Consider the following 18,760-nt stretch of genomic DNA (forward strand, 5'->3'; position numbering starts at 1 on the left):
AGTACAACACGGAGGATGGTTCCCAACTTATCTATACCAAAGGCACGACCTGTCTTTTGATTTCTGGACCACGTTTCCATACACTCAGTGGCCGTTTGTGTTCTTTTGTGGCAGTGCCAGCTCAGCCACGTTTACTGGAAAGTAACTTTCTGACCCTGTCATGGCAAGGCAGGTAACTAGATGGTGCCTACAGCCCCCCCCAGCCCCCCTCCCGCTATATTAACCCTTGCTGTTTGTTCCTTTGGCATCCATTTGCCCAGGGCTAACGATGGCACACAAGCAGGACTGCTCAACAAACTAGGAGGCGAATTGCGTCGGAGAGCTGCATTGGCCGTAACTCCCTGACGAGATTTCCTTGCCCTGAACGACAAGCGCTTTCCCAGTTTGAGCCATTTTCTTTTAAAACCGACTCGCCCGAGCCGCCCCGCGTGACCGGGGCCAGCGGGGAGCTGCTGCTGCCCGGTACGCCGGCACCCCCCGGGCTTCCCGGCAGCGGCCCGAGTGCTCTGCGGGGGGCGCAGCGCCGCCACCACCCGCCGCGCCTCTCGCTGCCCCCGGCCCCGCTCGGCAGCGCCGCGGCCGGGCACCGCGCAGGAGCCGCCGGGCACCGCGGGGCAGGAAGTGACGTCACTCGCGCTGCGACTCGCGCCGGAGCAGACCCCGCCCCCGCCAGCAGAGCCCGCGCTGAGGGAGGCGCTGCCCGCCGCTGCCGCGCTGCGGAGCTGCCCGTGCGCTCGGCTTCCCGCCCCTCTGCTGGTTCGCTCCGTAGACAGCCGTACCGGACCGCTGCCCGGGGCCCCGACCCCCCGTCCCTGCCCCGGGGGCCCTCCGATCCCCCGATGCCCAGCCCCGGGACCCCCGATCCCCCGGCCCTGCCCGGGGCCTGCCGCAGCCCGCCGCGTGCCTCCCGCCATCTCTTCCCTGAGGCGGGACCGTGCCGCGGGATGAAGAGGTTTTTCGGGTTCGGGAGGAAGAAGAAGGAGCGGCCGGCAGCTCCGCCAAGCCCTTCCCCACCGGTGCCTACGAGCTCCGGCTGCAGGAGCTGGGCAAGCTGCACCGTGCGGCCGCCCGTGGCGACCTGGGTCAGGTGCGGCAGAGACTGAAGAAATGCGGCATCGACGAGCGGGACGCGGCGGAGCGGTAAGCGGCGGGGGGGGCAGCAGCGCCGGGCGGTGCTGGGGCGGGGTGCGGGGGGGTTGCGGGCAGCGCCGGGACCCGCAGGTGCAGCTGCAGCCGCCGGCAGCTCAAGGGCGCTGGGAGCGAACGGCAGCATCGCTGCGGGGAGCCTCAGCCTGGGCGGGGAGCCAGGCCTGTGCTGCCAGGAGCCCTTGGAGTCGGCCGAGCATCCCCCGTCTTGCCCCGGCCCCCTCCGTGCCCTCGTTCCCGGGGGTGCTGCCTTGCCTGGGGGCGCAGGAGCGGCAGGGGGCCGGCAGCAGCCTGGCCGGGGGGGTTGCAGAAGGAGCCTCAGGGCCATTCTCCAGGCAGGCTTGGAAGGCAGAGTGCATGCACCTCCGAGGCTCGGCGTGCGGGGTTAGTAGTTGAGCTGAGAAAGCTGCACTGCCTCAGCTGGGAGTAAAAGAGGGTAAGCACTGCGTTTAGGAAAGGGTAAATGTGCTGTGTATTGGTGCTGTGTGGACGGTTGCCTGATGTGCCTTTTGTGACTGTGATGTTGCAGCCAAAAGCAACATCAGTCTGATTTTAGGTGGCAGTTACTTTGCTGTTTGCTCTGTGGCCTTGGTACAGCTAATGAGTGCCTTGCTTTGGAAGATCTGGGCAGTGCCATGCAGAGGAAGCTGCTGCTTCTGGCAGGTGGTAGGATGTGTGCTTTTGAGTCAAGCACAGCAAGTACTTGGCAGTTATATCTTAGGGAGAAGCCCCGGGCTGCAGCGTAGCTCCTCATGATCCACCGCAAGCATAAGGGAATCAGCTGAAGTTTTTGGGTCTTGGATGTGTCGAGCTGTTAATGCCTTTTCTGAAAAGACTGAGTCAAAACATCCATGACATTCAGAGGAGATGCTGGTTTAATCAGAGTACTTCAGCATCCTGCACTGTCTTTTCTGAAGACTGGACTTTTGCCAGCCAGCTAGCTTATTGCCCTGAAAACACCTGAAACTGTCTAGATTTGTAGGAAGGCGATGAAGAGTGCAGTCAGTCAGCATGTGGGCTGTGTGCCTGAGTGTTGCCAGCCAGTATTTGTTTATGCAGCTGCAGGTGGGGGATGCCATTTAAGGTGGCTTGAGTGCACTTTTGTGCATAATTCAGCTGCCAGAGTCAAGGTGCCCGATGGCATTTATGGAAATAGTTCGGAAAGTTTCTCTCTTTTTCTTCTTACTGCTTACTGATTCAGTCAGCAGTCAGTCACGAGCTCTTAGCAGACCCTGGTATGAAATTTCACTAGTTTTTGCATTTCAAGTTCATCTTGTCTAGAAAGCTTTTTTTTCCTCTGAAGGGTTTCCTTCTGTGTGCCAGGCAATTAGCGGTGTTATAACAGGACAAATACAGTCACAAACTGTAAAAAAACAAGCTGGGGGCAGGGGGGGAGAGGGAGGGAAGAAAGAAAAGGCAGCATACTATGATGAGCACTGTGGTGGTTTTGCCGTGATAATGCCCAGTGCTGAAAAGCGAGGCTGAGAGCAATTCGGTGGCCAGAGCCTGCCTACTTGCTGCAGCCACTGCCCTCTGTACCAGCCATGAGGGTTGCAAGGCCACCTGTGCCCTCTTAGTGCTTGTGGGTGTGATGTGTGTTGTGAGTGACCACCAGATGCAGTTGCGTTTCAGGGCTTCGTGTTGGAAGACTTGGTATCATTGGAAATAGAGGTGAAGAATAGGAAATAATGCAAAGTAACGGCAACAATGTGTGCGTTGGTTGTATGAATATCTCGGGTTTGCTCCTCAGGATTTCCAAAAGCAAAATCCTGTACCAGGAGCATGGCAAGGATCACACCAACAGGTTCCTTCCATAAAGTGGGTCCTGTAGCCCATAAGACCTCCCGAAAGTGTGCCTGATACAGCATCAGTTAGGAGCAGGCAGCTTTCAGAGGTGGTCTAGCCAAACCTTCAGCTTCACTGACAGAGACGGGCAAAAGTCAGCACAGAGTTGGAAGCACTGCGGGCACAATGCCAGCTAGTCATGGATCCTGGGTCAGAGCTCATCGCTAAGGGAGATTGACCCTGTCAGCTGCCTGTCAGACTGAACTCCAGCGCTTTCATTGCTTGGCTTGTAGCTGCTGGGTTGTCGGCTCAAGCGCCGTTCAAAGTGCGTACTGCCTACCTGCTGTTTCCCAGTGGGGTTGTTTCGTGGCTGCTCAGCATCAGCAGTTCTCTTCTACTCTGTAGATCAGCGGAGCAGTGTAGCAGCAGCAGGAGCAGGAACAGAATCTGGGCAGTGTCCCCAGGGCTGGGTGGCAGAAGAACTTCGGTGTTACTGGAGGCCTCTTGCAGGGACAGGCAACCCTGAGCCCTGGTGTTCTCTGCCAGCCTGTTCCCTGAAGTGGATCTTCTGTGGAGCACAGCAGGCCTTGCTCCAAGCAGAGCTGTCTCCTGTTGACAGACTGAGAGGCTTGGTTGAGGAGGACAGCAACAAGTCCACAAGTTTTCTGAAGGCTTTTCTGTTTGCAGAGCTGATAGTGACTACTTCACGTCTGTCATGCTTCCTAGTGGTTGGTAGTAGCAGCTTTCAGATGATTGTGGACTCCTTCATAACCGGTCCTGGTTAGCTTTCAGATAATCTCAGTCAGTCATTTCTTCAGAGATGAAGAATCCTGCATGTTTCCATGGGAATTTCTCAAAAAGTGGTGGTAGTTGCTCTTGAGCTACTCCTCTGTCAATGCTCCAGTCTGTTCCCTGTCTGTAGCAAGACATTACAAATTCTTTGAAGTTTTCTGTATTTCTCTCATCCTCATCTTTGTTGCAGTGGAGGAGGATGTCAGCTGCCCTGTAACAAGTATCTGTGTTACAGATTACTGTGTTTCTGCATCACCTGCCACTGCATTTGTGTACCTCTCCCTTTCCATTCCCCCTTAGCCAGGGAGCTGTTGTGCTCCTGTCTCAGCAAGGTACCCAAACAATTGCAAGGCTAGTTGAGCTTTCCTAAATACAGAGAAGGACCTACCTGCAGCGATGTGGTTCAGAACCAGTGCTGGTGTTCCCCTCAGTTCTTGAGGAACTGTGGGATTGTTACTGCATCACCTTCAAGGGAGGAAGGTCCCAGCTGTTTTCTAGCTTGTCTTCTGCTCTGTTGGGACAGGCGTCCTACAGAGCAGGAGGTGCTTTGCTTTTGTACAGAGTGAAGCTTGTGCTGATTTGTGCCTCTGATTTAGGGGGAAACACATGCAAGGACTTTCTGGGCAATTTCTTTCAGTATAAGTAGGCTGGTTAATTGACATCAGACCTAAGATGTTCTGTGGTTTGAAGGAGTGTTTTGGTTTTTGTTGTTGTTGTTGTTGGTTGGGTTTTTTTCCCTCTGGCAAGGCTTTAACTTGAAGAAAAGAGTTTCATTTTCTTATGCTGGTCATGTATTATGGAAACACAGTATTCCCTCCCTGGAGAAGACTTCCTCTGTAGTAGGCTTATTATGACTATTGTAGTTATACGTATCTGAAGGATCAGGTATTACTTTCCTGTACTCAGGATTACAGTGTTCTGTCTGGTTTGCTGCATGTTATGGGGGGCACTTTGGTGCAAGTGAGTACTTGGTTTTGTTGCAGTAGTAAGCAAGCTAGAGAAAAAGCAGAAATTCTTGAAGTGCAGGGAAACGCTAATACACTTTATATAAAGCCCATCTACATCTCGGATACTTCTGGCACATGAATAATTATAGAACTTAGAGGGTTGCTTGCCATAGTTCTCAGATTCCCAAACTTTGGTCTTTTTTGCTGCACCACAGGTGTAGTCCTGCTGGAGGCAGTGACCACCACCTGGGCACAGGAATCTGTGCAGATTAAGTTCTAGAGTGAAGGAAATGGCACCTTACTAAGCAGGTGCTGCGGAGGGGTTTTGCTGGCCAGTCTCAGGTGTTTGGTGCGCAACTGCTGTTACTGGTAACGGAATGAGATATCATTTCTTAAGCTCGCTTTGTGCAAAGTGAAACTTGTGGTCATACCAATTTATCAGAGCCTGAAATTATTTCTCTAGTTGTCTGTTTGTGCTAATTTAATATGTTTAATTTTTAGGACACCGCTGCATCTTGCTTCTGCGAATGGCCATGTGAATGTTGTTACATATCTCGTAGAAAACAAGTGTAAACTAAATCTTACTGACAGTGATAACAGATCGCCACTGATGAAGGTATGTGGAATATGTTATGCTCTTTCAAGTGGGGCTTGTCAACTGTGCATTAAATGAGAGGTGGCTGGTAGGATTCTTTACACAGCTCTGCATAGAAGCATGCGTCTGGTAATCAGTGTGGAATAGGCATATGTTAGCTCAGCTTTGAAGGTGCTCTTATTTTCCAGCATTGGGAAGCTGGGGCAATTGTAACAGGGTGCTGGAAGTTCTTCCTTTTTTGCGTGTTGTTCCCAGGCAGTACAGTGCCAGCAAGAAGAATGTGTAGCTGTTCTGCTAGAGCACGGTGCCAACCCCCGTCTGGCGGATGCTGACGGCAACACTGCCCTTCACCTTGCTGTCCGATCTCCTAATACAACTGTAGCGGGGCTGTTACTTGAGCATAATGCCAATATTGATGCTCGGAATAAGGTAAATTTTTGTGTTTGTTGGAGAAGTTCTTTCAAAAAGTTGTATTAGTCTTTCCCTTGTAGGGTTGGTTTTTTTTTTACTTTTATTTTTAAATGTATTTATCTGCCCTTTCAGGAGGGAAACACTCCGCTTATTCTTGCTATCTCTGAACATCATGAAGATATAGCAGAGTTTCTTCTGCAGAAAGGAGCTGATGTGCATGCATGCTCGAGATCACTGTGAAAGGTGAGTGGTTTGTCAAAACTACATGGGTCTCTTTAGTATTCTTTAGGTTGGATTAATCAGAGGCATGAGAGTGAGCTCTGAAAAAAAAAACCCGGGGAGCCACATAGCAGCTATTTCTGTGTGACTTGTGAAAGCACATCTGCGCTTGGCTGTTGTCATACCTCAGTGGGTGTTTTCCTCGTTGAGGATTACAAGAAGGCATTGCCTGTGGTGTCCCTTCTGGCAGGAAACATGCTGTTAGCTCAGCAGCACTGCCTCAATTTGAAAAAACATCTCCTGCATAGTGGCGTAGTTTGTATGTGAGTGTTGTCTATGTGGAAGCTTTGTCTGAAGATTGAACGTTTGGTTGTTTTGACTCCCTCTTGCATTTTATGGTTGCTCTTAATATTTAATGAAAACTGCTTTTTCTTTTGCTCATTCAGTAATGACGAAAGTAGTTTTTGAGAGCAAATAGGAATAAAAATAATTACAGTGTCTGTGTCAAATGATCTACTTCATAACATATTTTTGGTGTTTCAGAACCCCACTTATGACTGCAGCATCTGGTGGACAGCTTAATTTAATAAAAGTTCTTCTTCGATATGGTGCTGATCTTTTCCATAAAGACACTAACGGATGGACAGCTGAGGATTATGCTGTTACTCATGGATATTCTAGGTAAATTTTTGACTTTATTGTTAGAATAGGTTGTCAGTTGTCAGTGTGGCTTTTGAATGTTTTCGGTAATAGCAGCAAGGTTTAATGGTGTGTTGAAAGCTGTCCTGAAGCTGTGCTCAGTGACGTCTTCTGATACGTATCGTTCCCTGTGTCTAGTATTAATCTGGATGTTGAAGAAAATTTCCGCCCCGAATTGTCTGTTAGATGTCAAGTTTTGATGCTAAACTTGCACCTGCCCAATACAAACTCTAAAACACGTCTGTATCCTACAGTTACCCAGAGGTAGAATGTGGCAAACTGAAACGCATGTCAGTCCTCTCCTCAGACCAGCACCATTGTCCTTACTGACTTCCACTACAATCACCAGGAACTACCAGCCTTTTGTTTTCCGAGATCTAACATATCCCTTTTGTTAAAATCTGGAGCGGTTTCACCCCTCTTATGGATAGCTTTGTACCTGTGCGTATCCCTTCTCTAAGGTGGTTATGTGTGCTTAACAGCTAAGCTGAAAATATTGTGCCGAGCTGGAGCTAATAGCTTCGTAGGTGTGGATATGCACCTCTAGAGTGAACATGACTGTAGTGAATATTGAAGTAGGTAGTAGCCGTGCAGTAAGTTCTGTGTGTATTACTCTCAGTGAATGCATACAAGCATATGAATTCCTACGGCTATGAATACGTGTAGGGTGGATAAGTGGCTGTTAACTGTTCTATTAAACTGTATAAGCAAGTATGTGGTTGTTTTTACCAAATATGTTTCTTCTCTTTCCCTATATAGTCTTTGTAAACAACTGGTGGCATACGCATTCCGGGGAGACAGAGACGAGGGTGGTGCACAAGGCGACACAGTACCTGGCATTCCTCACCGGGCCGGAGCTGCTGGCTTGACGTTGGGTGCACCTGCTGTGGACAGAGGAGGTAGGATCTTTAATCACGCAGGAGCTCACGAGGAAAATCACTGTGGCCTTTTCTTTAGGGGGTTTGTGTTGTCAGCGCTCGCTGTGTTCGCCGTTGACTTTAGGGGAGGCATCAGGTGGGGTAGCGCAAGGAGCTTTGTGAATATGCTGACTTGTTGCTGGTTGGAGGTGCTTCTTGTCAGGGGTGAGGACAGCTGCGGTTTGTGTGCTACGGGCCCACGTACCGGGTTGTTGCGTTCTGCCTGCCAGATTGCCCATCTGTATAGGTTTTCATACCGAGAGAGAAGGGGGACAGGGAAGGAACTAGGTGAGAGTGGTTTTGGTTTTGGGGTGTGTACTTGTACCTGTAGATGGCCAGTCAGATTGTGAAAACGAATTGCAAAAGCAGTAGGTTCATCCTGAGTAGTTGTTCATCTTCCTGTAGTTGGGAAGCAACAGATGAGTTAGCAGGACTGTACATGTACATGATATCCACTGAGTTTGTGCAGTGGTGTTTTAATATTAATAGTTTTACCTGCACTAAGCTGCTTTTAGTGAGTTGTCTTATTTCTCAGCATCAGTTACGATTGTTTCTGTGTAGGTGCTGTAGAGACATACTTAGGAAAAATAGTCTTGGAAAAGTCACTTTGTTAGAAACAATAATGCAACTTCTGTGTGTACTGTATCTTCATGGACGTAGTTTGATTTCCAGTAAAAATAAATAACACTTTTACTTCCAGTAATTTTATGAAATAAACGTTAAAAAGTCCACATTAACCTGTGATCCAGAAAAACAATTGAATTGCCTTGTTATCAAAAAATCAGCTCCTTCAGTGAGTTCATTTTAAATTTAAAAAAAAACAACCACTCCTTAATTTTTAAGATCCAGTCTATGCTTATGAGCTCATATAGCCCTAGAGGAATCTTAGAAAACTCATCTTTTAATATAGAACAAACTCAGGCCCTATGGTGGGAAGTTCTATCCTTTCTGGTTTTTTTAAGGGTGTTACATCAGAACTTTGTGGCAAATGGGCAGCAGACAGTGTTCAAACACAGTTTATTACTCCTTTTTTAAATATCCTGTGTTTTGCTCATATTTCATGACATATTTTTCCGAATTTACTTTTCCCAGATAGGGGAATTTAATTTAGAGCCAAACTTCGTTCCTTTGACTTAGGAATAGTTATTTTGATCTAGTCAGCAATGTGTAAAGTTTCTTGATAGACTGAAGGAAGATGCAGAGGTTTTTATATTTTATTTTGTTTTTGGAAAGGGCTTGGTACAGGTAGTTTAATCAACAAAATGTTGCTTTTACCCAAACAGCACTCTGTGGCTGCCTCCTGTGCACGTAGATAATTGCTGTGGTACCACATTGTGATGACTGGCAGGCCTGGGTTATTTTAAAATATGTGGCTTGAAGAATAATACTGTTGTGTGATTCCAAAATTAATATGCCCTCAGGGAAATAAGGGTTCTTGAACCAAGTAATTTTCTCAGTTCCTTGAAGACAGTAATACTACTAGCATAAGTCCACAACGTTATGGGAAATCCTCACTTGAAGAGGCCTAGTAAGTGTGAAGAGAATATTTATGTGGGTTAAGGACTTGGGAGGAGAAAGAGTGTGCTGTGGTCTCAAACTGTTTATAGTAGGGCTTGTTTTTCTTGAGTAGTATGAATCTTTTTCTTCTTATGCTCAGTCTCCTAGAAAATGACCCCGGCCTGTTGAGTGAGAGGGATTAGTAGCATGCAGGGAACACTTAGTGGCATTGATTCTGCAGTCTCTTGCTTGCACACACAAAGCGCAGGTCCTGCATCCTGAGTCCCTTTGACAGGCTGCAGTGGAAGCTTTGAAGCCCCTGTTAGAGGAGAAGCTAGACTGATCTTGAGACAACGGAGGAATACCCACTTTGAATTCTTTGTTTTAATCTTGCTCTTCATTCCTATTTTTCTGGGATCTTCAATGTAGTCCTTCCTCCTTTTGCTACTTTTGCACTTGTTGAACATTGTTCAAAATATTCACCTCTAGTGAGCAAGTCGGTATATTTAAGAAGTTGGCTCATGCTTATTTGAGCGTATACTTTTTGTCAGAACATGAACCTTTTTGTTGATTACAGACAGACTTGCAAAAACCTCCAAATGAATGGCTTCCACCTCTAGTATATCGAAAGACAGACTTTTCAGATTTGAAGTTGGAATTTCTTTGGCAAAAAGTAATTATGCATTTTTTCTAAAAGCGAGGGTTCAGATTTCTAGTATGTCTTCAGTGGCAGCTTTTTAGCTGCTGCACTGCGTATTGGTGTATTGTTCCTACAGAAACCATTGGTTTTTCGTCATAGAGCTCTTGGAAAAGAAACGAGTGCTTCAGTGTGCTTTATATCTGCTGTATCACCTTTTAAGAAAACTGAGAAATGGAGAAGGAATGAGAAACAATCTTGAGGTCATTTTTTTAACTCTTACATGTGTGTTTTTGATAGGAGTCCTCTTGCCACATCCATTCCATGTATTTGTGGTAACATCAATATAAGCAGGACGCCCTGTTGCTCTGAGGCAAATGTTATGGCCTTGTCACAAAGCCATTTGGTGTTGGGTAGCTGCAATAACAGAACCACACCATTCATTGATATAAAAAATAAAATTTTACTAAGTAGGATGGGTAGAGCAGGCGGATGGTGATTTATATTCTAAAGCTTCTGTTCCACAACACATAGACACGCGTACACACACAAGCACACATGCATGACACTCACAGCAGCCAGTGCACCCGTTTTGGTCCAGTTGTGGCCTGCCCTATAGCCCTGGGGGAACAGGGTATTCACTCTGACTGCTTGTCAAGCCTGCGTTCTGGCTGGTGGCGTAGCTTCTCTATGTGAACAGTTCAGCATGGTCAAATCAATATATGCAGGGCTTTTACCTCAAACTGAGGTAGGAAGGGGCTGTGTTTGCATCAGGCACCATCTGACACAACTGGCTAGTGTATCTCCAAAGTTTGTTGGCACCTACAGATTTTTGGGATGCTTAGACGGAGGGATTTTACGTGTGCCGTATGTATAAAACACTCTACAAATATGAAAGAATTGCATTGGCAGTCAGTGCTGGGCAAGGACTAGTCAAGCTGAGAGAAACACAAAGTTGGCAGTACAGTAAACTGCCAAGAATTGTTTCGGTGTTTCAAAATATTGGAATATAGGTATTTTACAATGGAGCAAGTAAATTAAGTTACACTGTTTGACACTGTCCCTTAAGAGTAGAGTTCTGTAGGTTGTGATAGGTTTGGCTTCTACTTCTTGTAACTGTAGAGTAGGCTGACGGTCACAGTACATTCTCCCATTGCTATAGCTTTGTTAATGTACTGGTTAGGTTTTCCAGATTTCTGGGAATTCACATTTATTCTGGTGCCCTTGTTTGGTCTGTCCTTGACACGCCTTTCCCTAAATGGATCTAGGAATGCAACAATCTCCTAGCCAGACATCAAGAACAGGAAAACCAAAGAAAGGTATTCCATACAGTAGCATTTCAACTGTGAAACATGTTGTGTGATGTACAAATACTAACACACCTGTGATGTTTGTTATCTTGGAGGTCTCTATTCTGATGGTTTTGGTTTTATAAATTAGGTTTGAGAGCAGGCTTTGGGCGCTTTTTGTTGGCATGTTTTGCACGGGTCCTTTATTACTGAATTGAGTGATAGCTTTGTGTCATTAGTGATAGTAAATAATATTTAAAAAAAAAATGCTCTTCTGTTACTCCAAAATGAAAATGGACTTCAATTAAAGTAGAAACAAGTGATCCCTAGATACTACTTTTCTAGATCCCATTTCTACAGTAGGGCATCAAGATCTGTCTGAAAACTAGCTCATAAACTTTCTCTCTTGCTTTTTAAAGGAGAATGGGAACTGGTTTTGATCATTGCTTAAAGTTACTATCCATGGAAAGCAAAAGTTCAGATAACTTACTCAACACGATATGCCCTTTGTTTTCTTTTCCTTTTAATGATTTTGTCTAAGACCTCGGTTTGGCTGTCATCATACAACTTTATGGAAGGCCACCAATCTCCTATTTATAAGCAACTTCATTTTGTGTTGATAGTTAACGAGAACTAATTATCGAGGAATTGAGGAATGCTGAAATGGATACGATGTGGAGGCTCTGTTTGGTTTTTTCCTTTCTGTCCTGGGAATTGAAGAGGCCTTTTATTTCATCTTAGTTGTTGATAATTGAGAGGTTTTCGCACTCTTCAGGCTGGATTCCTAGAGTTCGGGTTTCTTTAGTACATCAGTGGTGTGCTAGAGTGCGCTATGGTTGAGTTTGCAATACGTGCATCTGGGCCACACTGCCGTTCAGAGGGATCTTGACAAGCTGGGTAAATGGGCTGTCAGGCCTGTCTTAACAGAATTCAGCAAGGGCAGATGCCAAGTCCTGCACATGGAAAGGAACAACCATTTGCTACAGCACGTGCTGGAGCTGCCTGGCTGGAGAGCTGCTTTGCTGGGAATAGCCAGAGGGTCTTGGCAGAAAGTGAGCTGAGAATGAGCCAGCAGGGTGCCCTGCCGGCTGAGAGGGTTAACAGTGTCCTGGGCGGTATGAAGAGCAGCGTAGCCAGGAGACTGAGGGAGGGGATTGTACGCTGCTACCTGGCAGTCCCTGGCTTGTGTCCAGCTCCCTGGGTATAATTTTGAGGCCCCAGTGCAAGAGAGAGTGGTCTTTCATCCGTGAGCGAGTTCAGTGCAGGGCCATCAGACTTTGCCAGGAGCAGGACTCCTTGCCTTTGGGGGAGAGACTGGGGGAACTGGGCTTGTTCAGTCTAGAGAAGAGATGACTTTGAAGGGGACCCAGCAGCAGCTTGCAGCACGTGTAAGGAGAAGACGGAGACAGGTGCCTCCCAGTGGTGCGTGACAGGAAGCAAAGTACAAGAGGCATAAATGGAAACAAGAGAATTTCTAATGGAATGTGGGCAGCTTCACCATGGTGAGAACAGTAAAACAGAGAGGTTGTGCAGTCTCCCTTCTTGAATGGTTCAAGATCAGACTGGATAAAGCTCTGTGAGCCTTATCTGACCTCAGAGCCAAGTCTGCTTTGAGGAGGCAGTTGGCTGAGAGACTTGCCGAGGTCCCTTGTGACCTGATTTATCCTGTGATCCTATGTGCCAGTTGCTGTCTTAACATGGATGAAAGCTTGGAGCGTAGTATAGAGTGCCCTGGGTACGCCTGTTTTGCCTGTTGAATACCCTTTTTGGTGCAGCGTAGAGAGCTGCTGGGGATTCTTCTACCTGAGGATAAGCTTTAGATCTTGGTTATGCTTTTTGATGTTTTTTACCTTTTCAGGATAACGTGTAAGTGGGTAGAGCACCAGCTAGTATAGTATATAAACCAGTAAAATCTCTGTCAATAGTGTGTGCTTGTGTGTGCAGTATGAGTACTTCAGCAGTTCATTTATTTACCGTCTTGCTAAAGCACCAGTATTTTGTTACCTGTTTATTAACGTAGCATATTCATGCTATGCTGGTTTTTTTTAGTTTAGAGGTAGTTTTTAAACTTTTAGGTATAAAAGTTCAAAGGAGATAAAACTCTAGTCTTTTTTGTTTTGTCAATTCAGTGTGACTTGAAAAAGCAGTTGTTTGGAAATGCACGCATTCATTCATGCTGTCTTACGTTAAGTTGACTCCCCAAAGTTTCATTCTGTTATGACATGTAGAGTTGTCCAGGTTAAATGTTTGTATGTGCTGGTTAATTTTTAGCATGCCAAATCTAATTTCAACATGTCAATTCGTGTTTGAACAGCAATAGATGACTTGTCGCAAGGAGACTCAATCGGGTAAGACTTTAAACATACCCAGCACATACCTGAGGAATGATTGGAGAGACACAGTACTCATTTTGCTTTACTTTTTAAGAAGCTTGGAGAAAGAGGGGAGCGATGTCAGTTGGCGTGCTTCTGAGGAAGAGCTCGATTTTTCTCCCAAGGTATGGTGTATTTACAGTAAATGTCCTATAAAAATAAGTGATCTGAAGGCAAGTTTTCTGGGGGATTGAAAGAAACTACAGTTCTAGCCAATATTGTTTTCTCCTTAGAAGCAGTCTCTGACCTGCCAGCCTTTCTTCTGCTGTGAGTTTTTCCTAAAAGACCTGTAGCTGTGGCAGAGCATGCAGTAGATTTGTGATTTGAGGCAAAAGAGCAATAGGCGACGAGATAAACCCCCACAGTTTTATTTGTTCTTGGTCATTTGAGTCGGATTAAGTTTATAAGTTACTAATATAACCTGTTCTGTTCTTCCCCAAACACTGTTAATGTTTCCTGTAAATTTTGTGATAGAATCCTAACCGATAAAGGGCACTTTTTAATGAAGATGTACTGAAATCCTTCATCACCTAGTTCTCCTTTCCTCCTCATCAGGTTACTCAAGAGTGCTCAGTGGATGAGTTACTCAAATGGGTCATCTTTTTTTCTTCTATTGAGATGGCATTCTGTGCTTGCATGTAATCTCACACTGCATGTTTTCCCTCTTTTTGTGAATGCTTAGGTAGTATTCTTTTTGTCAGCTACAAGCTCTCAGGCCTACTTTTTTTGCTAGTGTTCTGAAGAACTATTAACTTCTGCAGTGATGTCTGGAGCATCTGTTCTGTTGCTCTGGGATTCTGCAGCGATGAGGAACCAGTGTTCTAGTTCAACCTACTCTGTAATACTGGAGGTGCAAGCATGTTTAGTTTTAACATGATTTCATTTTCTTGCACTGATTTAAATATAAATTATGCATTTTTTTGGCATGTTTTTGAAATTTAAGGATATTCTGGTAAGTGTACTTGCAGGGACTAATTAATGCATTAAACCTAGGGTTCTTAACAGTTACTTCCCTTGTGCACACTTGCAAGTAAGCATCCAGAAGCTGCGATCTTAAATATAACTGAATTTTACTGAAGTACTACAAATACTAAACCCAGATTTTTAAAACTGCTATGCATGTAACCATAGTTTTGGAAACAATTTTCAGAAGGGTACCTGCATGGTATTTTGGGGGTGAAATACTCACTGAATTGCATATGTGAGGAGTGGTTTTGTAGTTAGAAGTATAGGATGGAGCCAACACCTGACCACTATCAAAAGGACAGCCTGATTACATTTAGTGTTCAAGATTTGATGTGACCAAAGGATTTGTCATTGTCGTTAGTGTTCTAAAAAAAAAAAAAATCATTTATTTACAGAAGCTGCAGAAGCCAAATTTGACATTGTTAATGAATGTTTCCCAGCAGCTCAGGAAAAACAGTAAGCTATTTGGAAAAGATTGCATAGTATACTAATATATAAAAGTAGATTTGCTAAGTAGTTTTTTAAACAATTCTTTTCCTTTAGTAAATGAGAAAAGTAGCATTTTGAAAACACAGCACTTGGTCACTTCAGAAAAAATAAGTCATGTTGTTAAAATGAAGGTATTAATCCCCTCCTAAGCCTTTGTCCCTGGCCAAGTCCTTCGTCCATCCTGCCCATCCTTGACTTGGTTCCTTTTCCAGACATTCCCAGATTACTCCATTAATCTGGTAACATGCCTGTTGCCATTTACATAACTCCTTTTGTTGTTTTGACATAACTGCCATGTCTCCAAAGACAGTGAATAATGAAGTATCTTGCAAGTCAGTACCAAAGCAAACTGTCTTTCAAAATCTAAATAATTTGCAAGATAAACAAGAAAGTTGGAACAAGAAAAGCATGATTCAGGCGAAGTTTCACAGAAATGATGACTCCCTTTTTGCAGAATCTAAGATGACAAACTGGAAAAAAGACACCTCAGCTTCTCTCAGATAGTTGTGGTCTTAAGGAGAAAAAGTCAAGCTTCAGTAATGGCTTTGAAAGTGGTAATAGTTCTTTGTCAGCAGGAAAAAACCCAAGGCTTGAAAGTAAAGACCAAACTCTGTCTTTCTTGAACATGTAGATGATGAAGATACAGAAGAAGAGCAATGTGAAGTAGATAATAAAGTCTGTGAAGCACTGAAACAAGAAAGTGAAAACTTGTGCTTGAATAGGCATGAAGAAAAGGTAAGAGCAGCATTTCACTCGGGCACCAAAGTAAGTTATATAAGGATGATTCAATCACAAAGGTATTTTCTAAGGGTAATAAAGGTAAGAACCAAAAGGTAAACTGGATTTCTGTTAATATTTCACGTATATCCATCTTTTGATCATCCTTTTTTTTATATTAGAAAATGCCTTTACTCCTAACCAAAGCAGTTTCTTAGGTATAAGAATAATACTGGGCAGTATTTTCAATATTATTTTATTGGTTGCAGTGGTTTTGCAGGAAAACAAATAGGCAGTGTAATTTTTCTGAAATAAATTCATTTTTTCTCAGTTGTATGTACAGTTTTTATCTGTCAAGATTTATTGCCATTTAGTAAAATACCTGGTGTGATGGCTGAAAGTGAGGAACCAAAAAGTTTGAGTAAGATTGAGAGCAGGAAGTTAGTGATTTTCCTGGAGCAAAGTAGAGGAAAAGGAGCGTGTTCCAAAACAATGTAACTGAAATGAAAGCTAGAGTTAGGCTGACATGAAGAATTGCTTCTCAGGAGCTTTGCAGAGCCAGGGCTAATGACCTAGGGCTAATGTCATTGCTGTCTCCTCAGAGATTCCCATGGAAAAACTGAAGGCGTTGTAAGACAAAGCTCAACAAAGTTTCCCTGTTGTCTTACACAGGAAAAGCATTTTTAAAGTTGTCGATGGGTGGCTAAGAAGGTGCTTGCTTCTGCTATTTCCAGCTGTTTGGTCAGTCTCTTTTAGGAAAAATCACCTGAACAGGAGGAAGAGGAGAAGGAGCAGGAAAAGGAAGACACTGGTGAAGAGCTACAAACTGCAGTTGTTGAGGGTGTGAAAAACTCTATTTGTAATGATAGCCATCAAGTCCACAGTGCTTCCAAAGACAACACTGGTGAGAGAAGTGAGTTAGTAAATACTGATCCCAGTTCTTCCTCTATAAATATTAATGCACAGTAAATGAACTGAAATGGTGATTGACTTGTGAAACAGTAAGCTTTTCCCTTGCCTGTGAACCCTAGTGGGCATTGGCAAGGAGGAAAGTAGCTTTTGTTCCTTTTCGTTCATTCCTGAAGAACAAATTGTGGCCTTGGATTCCAAACGATGCTACATGGAGCAGGTGTCATTCTTGGTTTTGTTGCTGTGTTCTCCTTGAAGCGATCAGAACAAAATGCACAGTTGAAAAAGAGGAGGATTAGAGAGTCTTGGGTGTGACAGTAGTATTGCCCTTTCTGGCCCGTACTGTCAGACTGAAAAGTTGTGATTGCTCTTGGCTGAAGCCTGGGAAAGATTTGAGTCAATCTGAGAGAAAGCTGTTCTGTTCCAGTGCCTCACCTTGTCCAGTTTTAAAACGTAGAAAGTCTCTCCAGTGCCACGCTTGAGTGTGCTTGAAAGCATTGCCCCGTCAGTCAGGGCTGAGCACTCCGGTACTCACCTCAGGTCTTGGAGCAGGAGGAGAAGGCACACTTTCTATCGTCTGTCTCCAGAGAGTAGTGTGGTATGGTAGATGTTACCAGAGCGTGTGTAGCTGCTGATCAAATGCTACAGAGCGGGCCTGGCAGAACCTGCTGTATTCCAGGTGTTGTGCCTATACATGCTCTTCTGTCGGTGCATTTTACCATAAGCCTGCGTTTGGCACAGTGTAAGTAGTCCTAGCTGAGGCTGGAACCAGCAGTTCCCCTCTGCTAGGACGGGTGCCCTCACTGGTCTCTAGCGCCTTTCCCGTTTTTTGTGTGCATGTCTTCACAAGAGCGAATCCTGAATCAGTTTTACCTAATGAACTAGCTTAAAACAGAGAAATGAAGATTAAACTATCAGGAACCTACTGAGACTGAGCCTTGCGTGTGCCTAGTAGAGAAGAGATTCGGATGTTAGCCCCTGAGATAGAGACAAGTTGTGTGTTTGTGGTGAGTTTTTGGGCTGTGAGCCTCTCCTCTTTTTAAATGGCAATGCTTAGGTGTCTACCTTCTGGGAAGGTGCAGGGTAAAAACTGTTAGTCAAGGAAGATCTTTTCTGGTAGTGCTACAAAAGGAGCATTGTTTCTTGGTGATTTTAGAGTGAAGATGTGTCGGGTGGTGTTTCTGTGGTACTTCTTGTACAGTGGATGGTGGTAGTCAATGGCAATTTCTGGAGCTGTGGACTGGAGAGCAGGTGACCTAAACTCCGTATGCCACAGGGCTGCAGCGTGCTGGAGCCTTTTCCTGAGTGTGACCCAAACACGTCTTCAGTGCTGCTTGTAGCTGTGTCAGCTGTTGTGCATAGCCATCTTCTGCTGGAGAGGAGGCAAGAGAGGTGGCGATCTAAAGGAAATACCATGATGTTGTGTGCTGGGTGTGAAGAAACCCTTGAATAACACTCACTTCTTAGTTTGTCCTCAGCAACAGAACCGCTGTGCATCTTTTGGGCGCAGGGGTGATGGGGAAAAGCAGAGTGAAATAGAAGGGCTCAGTGTCTCACCTCTTCCTGCATTTGTAGATGCCCTGACTGCAGTGGGAGCAGAGGAAAAGGAAGATGCTGAATCTCCCTGGGATTCTGAGGTATTCCCTGTGAAGGACACCGGGGTTCCCAGTGGGGCGGGGGTGGGGAGTGAGATCCAGAAGCACTCGGAGCTTGGGCCCTGCCACGGCTGAGGCTTATTTCCCCTTTTCCTGGTTCTGCTGTATGTTTGTAACTGGGGGCCCTTGAAATACTTGTGCTGTGTGCTAGCTGTTCAGCAAGGCTTGGGATGAAGGTAGGTCGAGCTAATGATTTGGGTCTCGTGGCAACTGGCCCTTGCAGTTGGGTTTCTAGTACAGTATTGCGGCAGTGAAGTTTCTTGCTGCTTGAAATAGCCTGAGCTCCTCACGGGGGCTGGCGGGATTGTTGCTTTTTCACCACACAACTCTATTCTGCTGACGTGTTCAGTGGTTGCCCTTAGGGTCTGCAGCCTAGATGATGAGCTGCTTCGGGAAAGAGCCTTTCTACCTTTTTGGCCCTTTTTGAAAGTAATGTTCAACAGAAATACCACACAGGCTGGCTGTGTTTGCCCTTTTAGTTCTGTCTGTGGTAATGGGTTAAGAAGAAAACGAGCAGAGTCTGTAGCTTACCCCCTCTGACTTTTCTTGTGAGGAAGAAGGAACTCTTCCCCATCTCCTTCTTAAAAATACAAGGCTAAAATATTACTGGGGGGTTTTAGGTAGCCTTGGTTTCTGTAAGCTTTGTCTTGCTCGTCTTTGTTCAGCCCTTGCAACTGGGAGTAGCAATGTGTTTGCTCCCCACTGCAGGATGTGTGCC

At 45.3% G+C, this 18,760-nt stretch overlaps 1 protein-coding gene across 1 annotated transcript in view; it reads left to right on the top strand.

The window, feature by feature from the left end:
- The first annotated feature begins 534 nt into the window (after nucleotides 1-534).
- The window catches only part of ANKRD18A (ankyrin repeat domain 18A), a 53,029-nt gene continuing 34,803 nt past the window's right edge, over nucleotides 535-18,760 (top strand). Inside the window, 13 exon segments of the mRNA XM_055790987.1 lie at nucleotides 535-978; nucleotides 981-1,140; nucleotides 5,172-5,286; nucleotides 5,521-5,694; nucleotides 5,809-5,892; nucleotides 5,894-5,919; nucleotides 6,439-6,576; nucleotides 7,354-7,493; nucleotides 13,249-13,282; nucleotides 13,365-13,431; nucleotides 15,337-15,375; nucleotides 16,235-16,391; nucleotides 17,963-18,024. Of these exon segments, the coding sequence (XP_055646962.1) occupies nucleotides 840-978; nucleotides 981-1,140; nucleotides 5,172-5,286; nucleotides 5,521-5,694; nucleotides 5,809-5,892; nucleotides 5,894-5,919; nucleotides 6,439-6,576; nucleotides 7,354-7,493; nucleotides 13,249-13,282; nucleotides 13,365-13,431; nucleotides 15,337-15,375; nucleotides 16,235-16,391; nucleotides 17,963-18,024 (1,335 nt within the window). The 5' untranslated portion in view covers nucleotides 535-839.

Source organism: Falco peregrinus, chromosome Z, assembly GCF_023634155.1.
Source record: "Falco peregrinus isolate bFalPer1 chromosome Z, bFalPer1.pri, whole genome shotgun sequence".
In the NCBI taxonomy this organism is placed as follows: domain Eukaryota; kingdom Metazoa; phylum Chordata; class Aves; order Falconiformes; family Falconidae; genus Falco; species Falco peregrinus.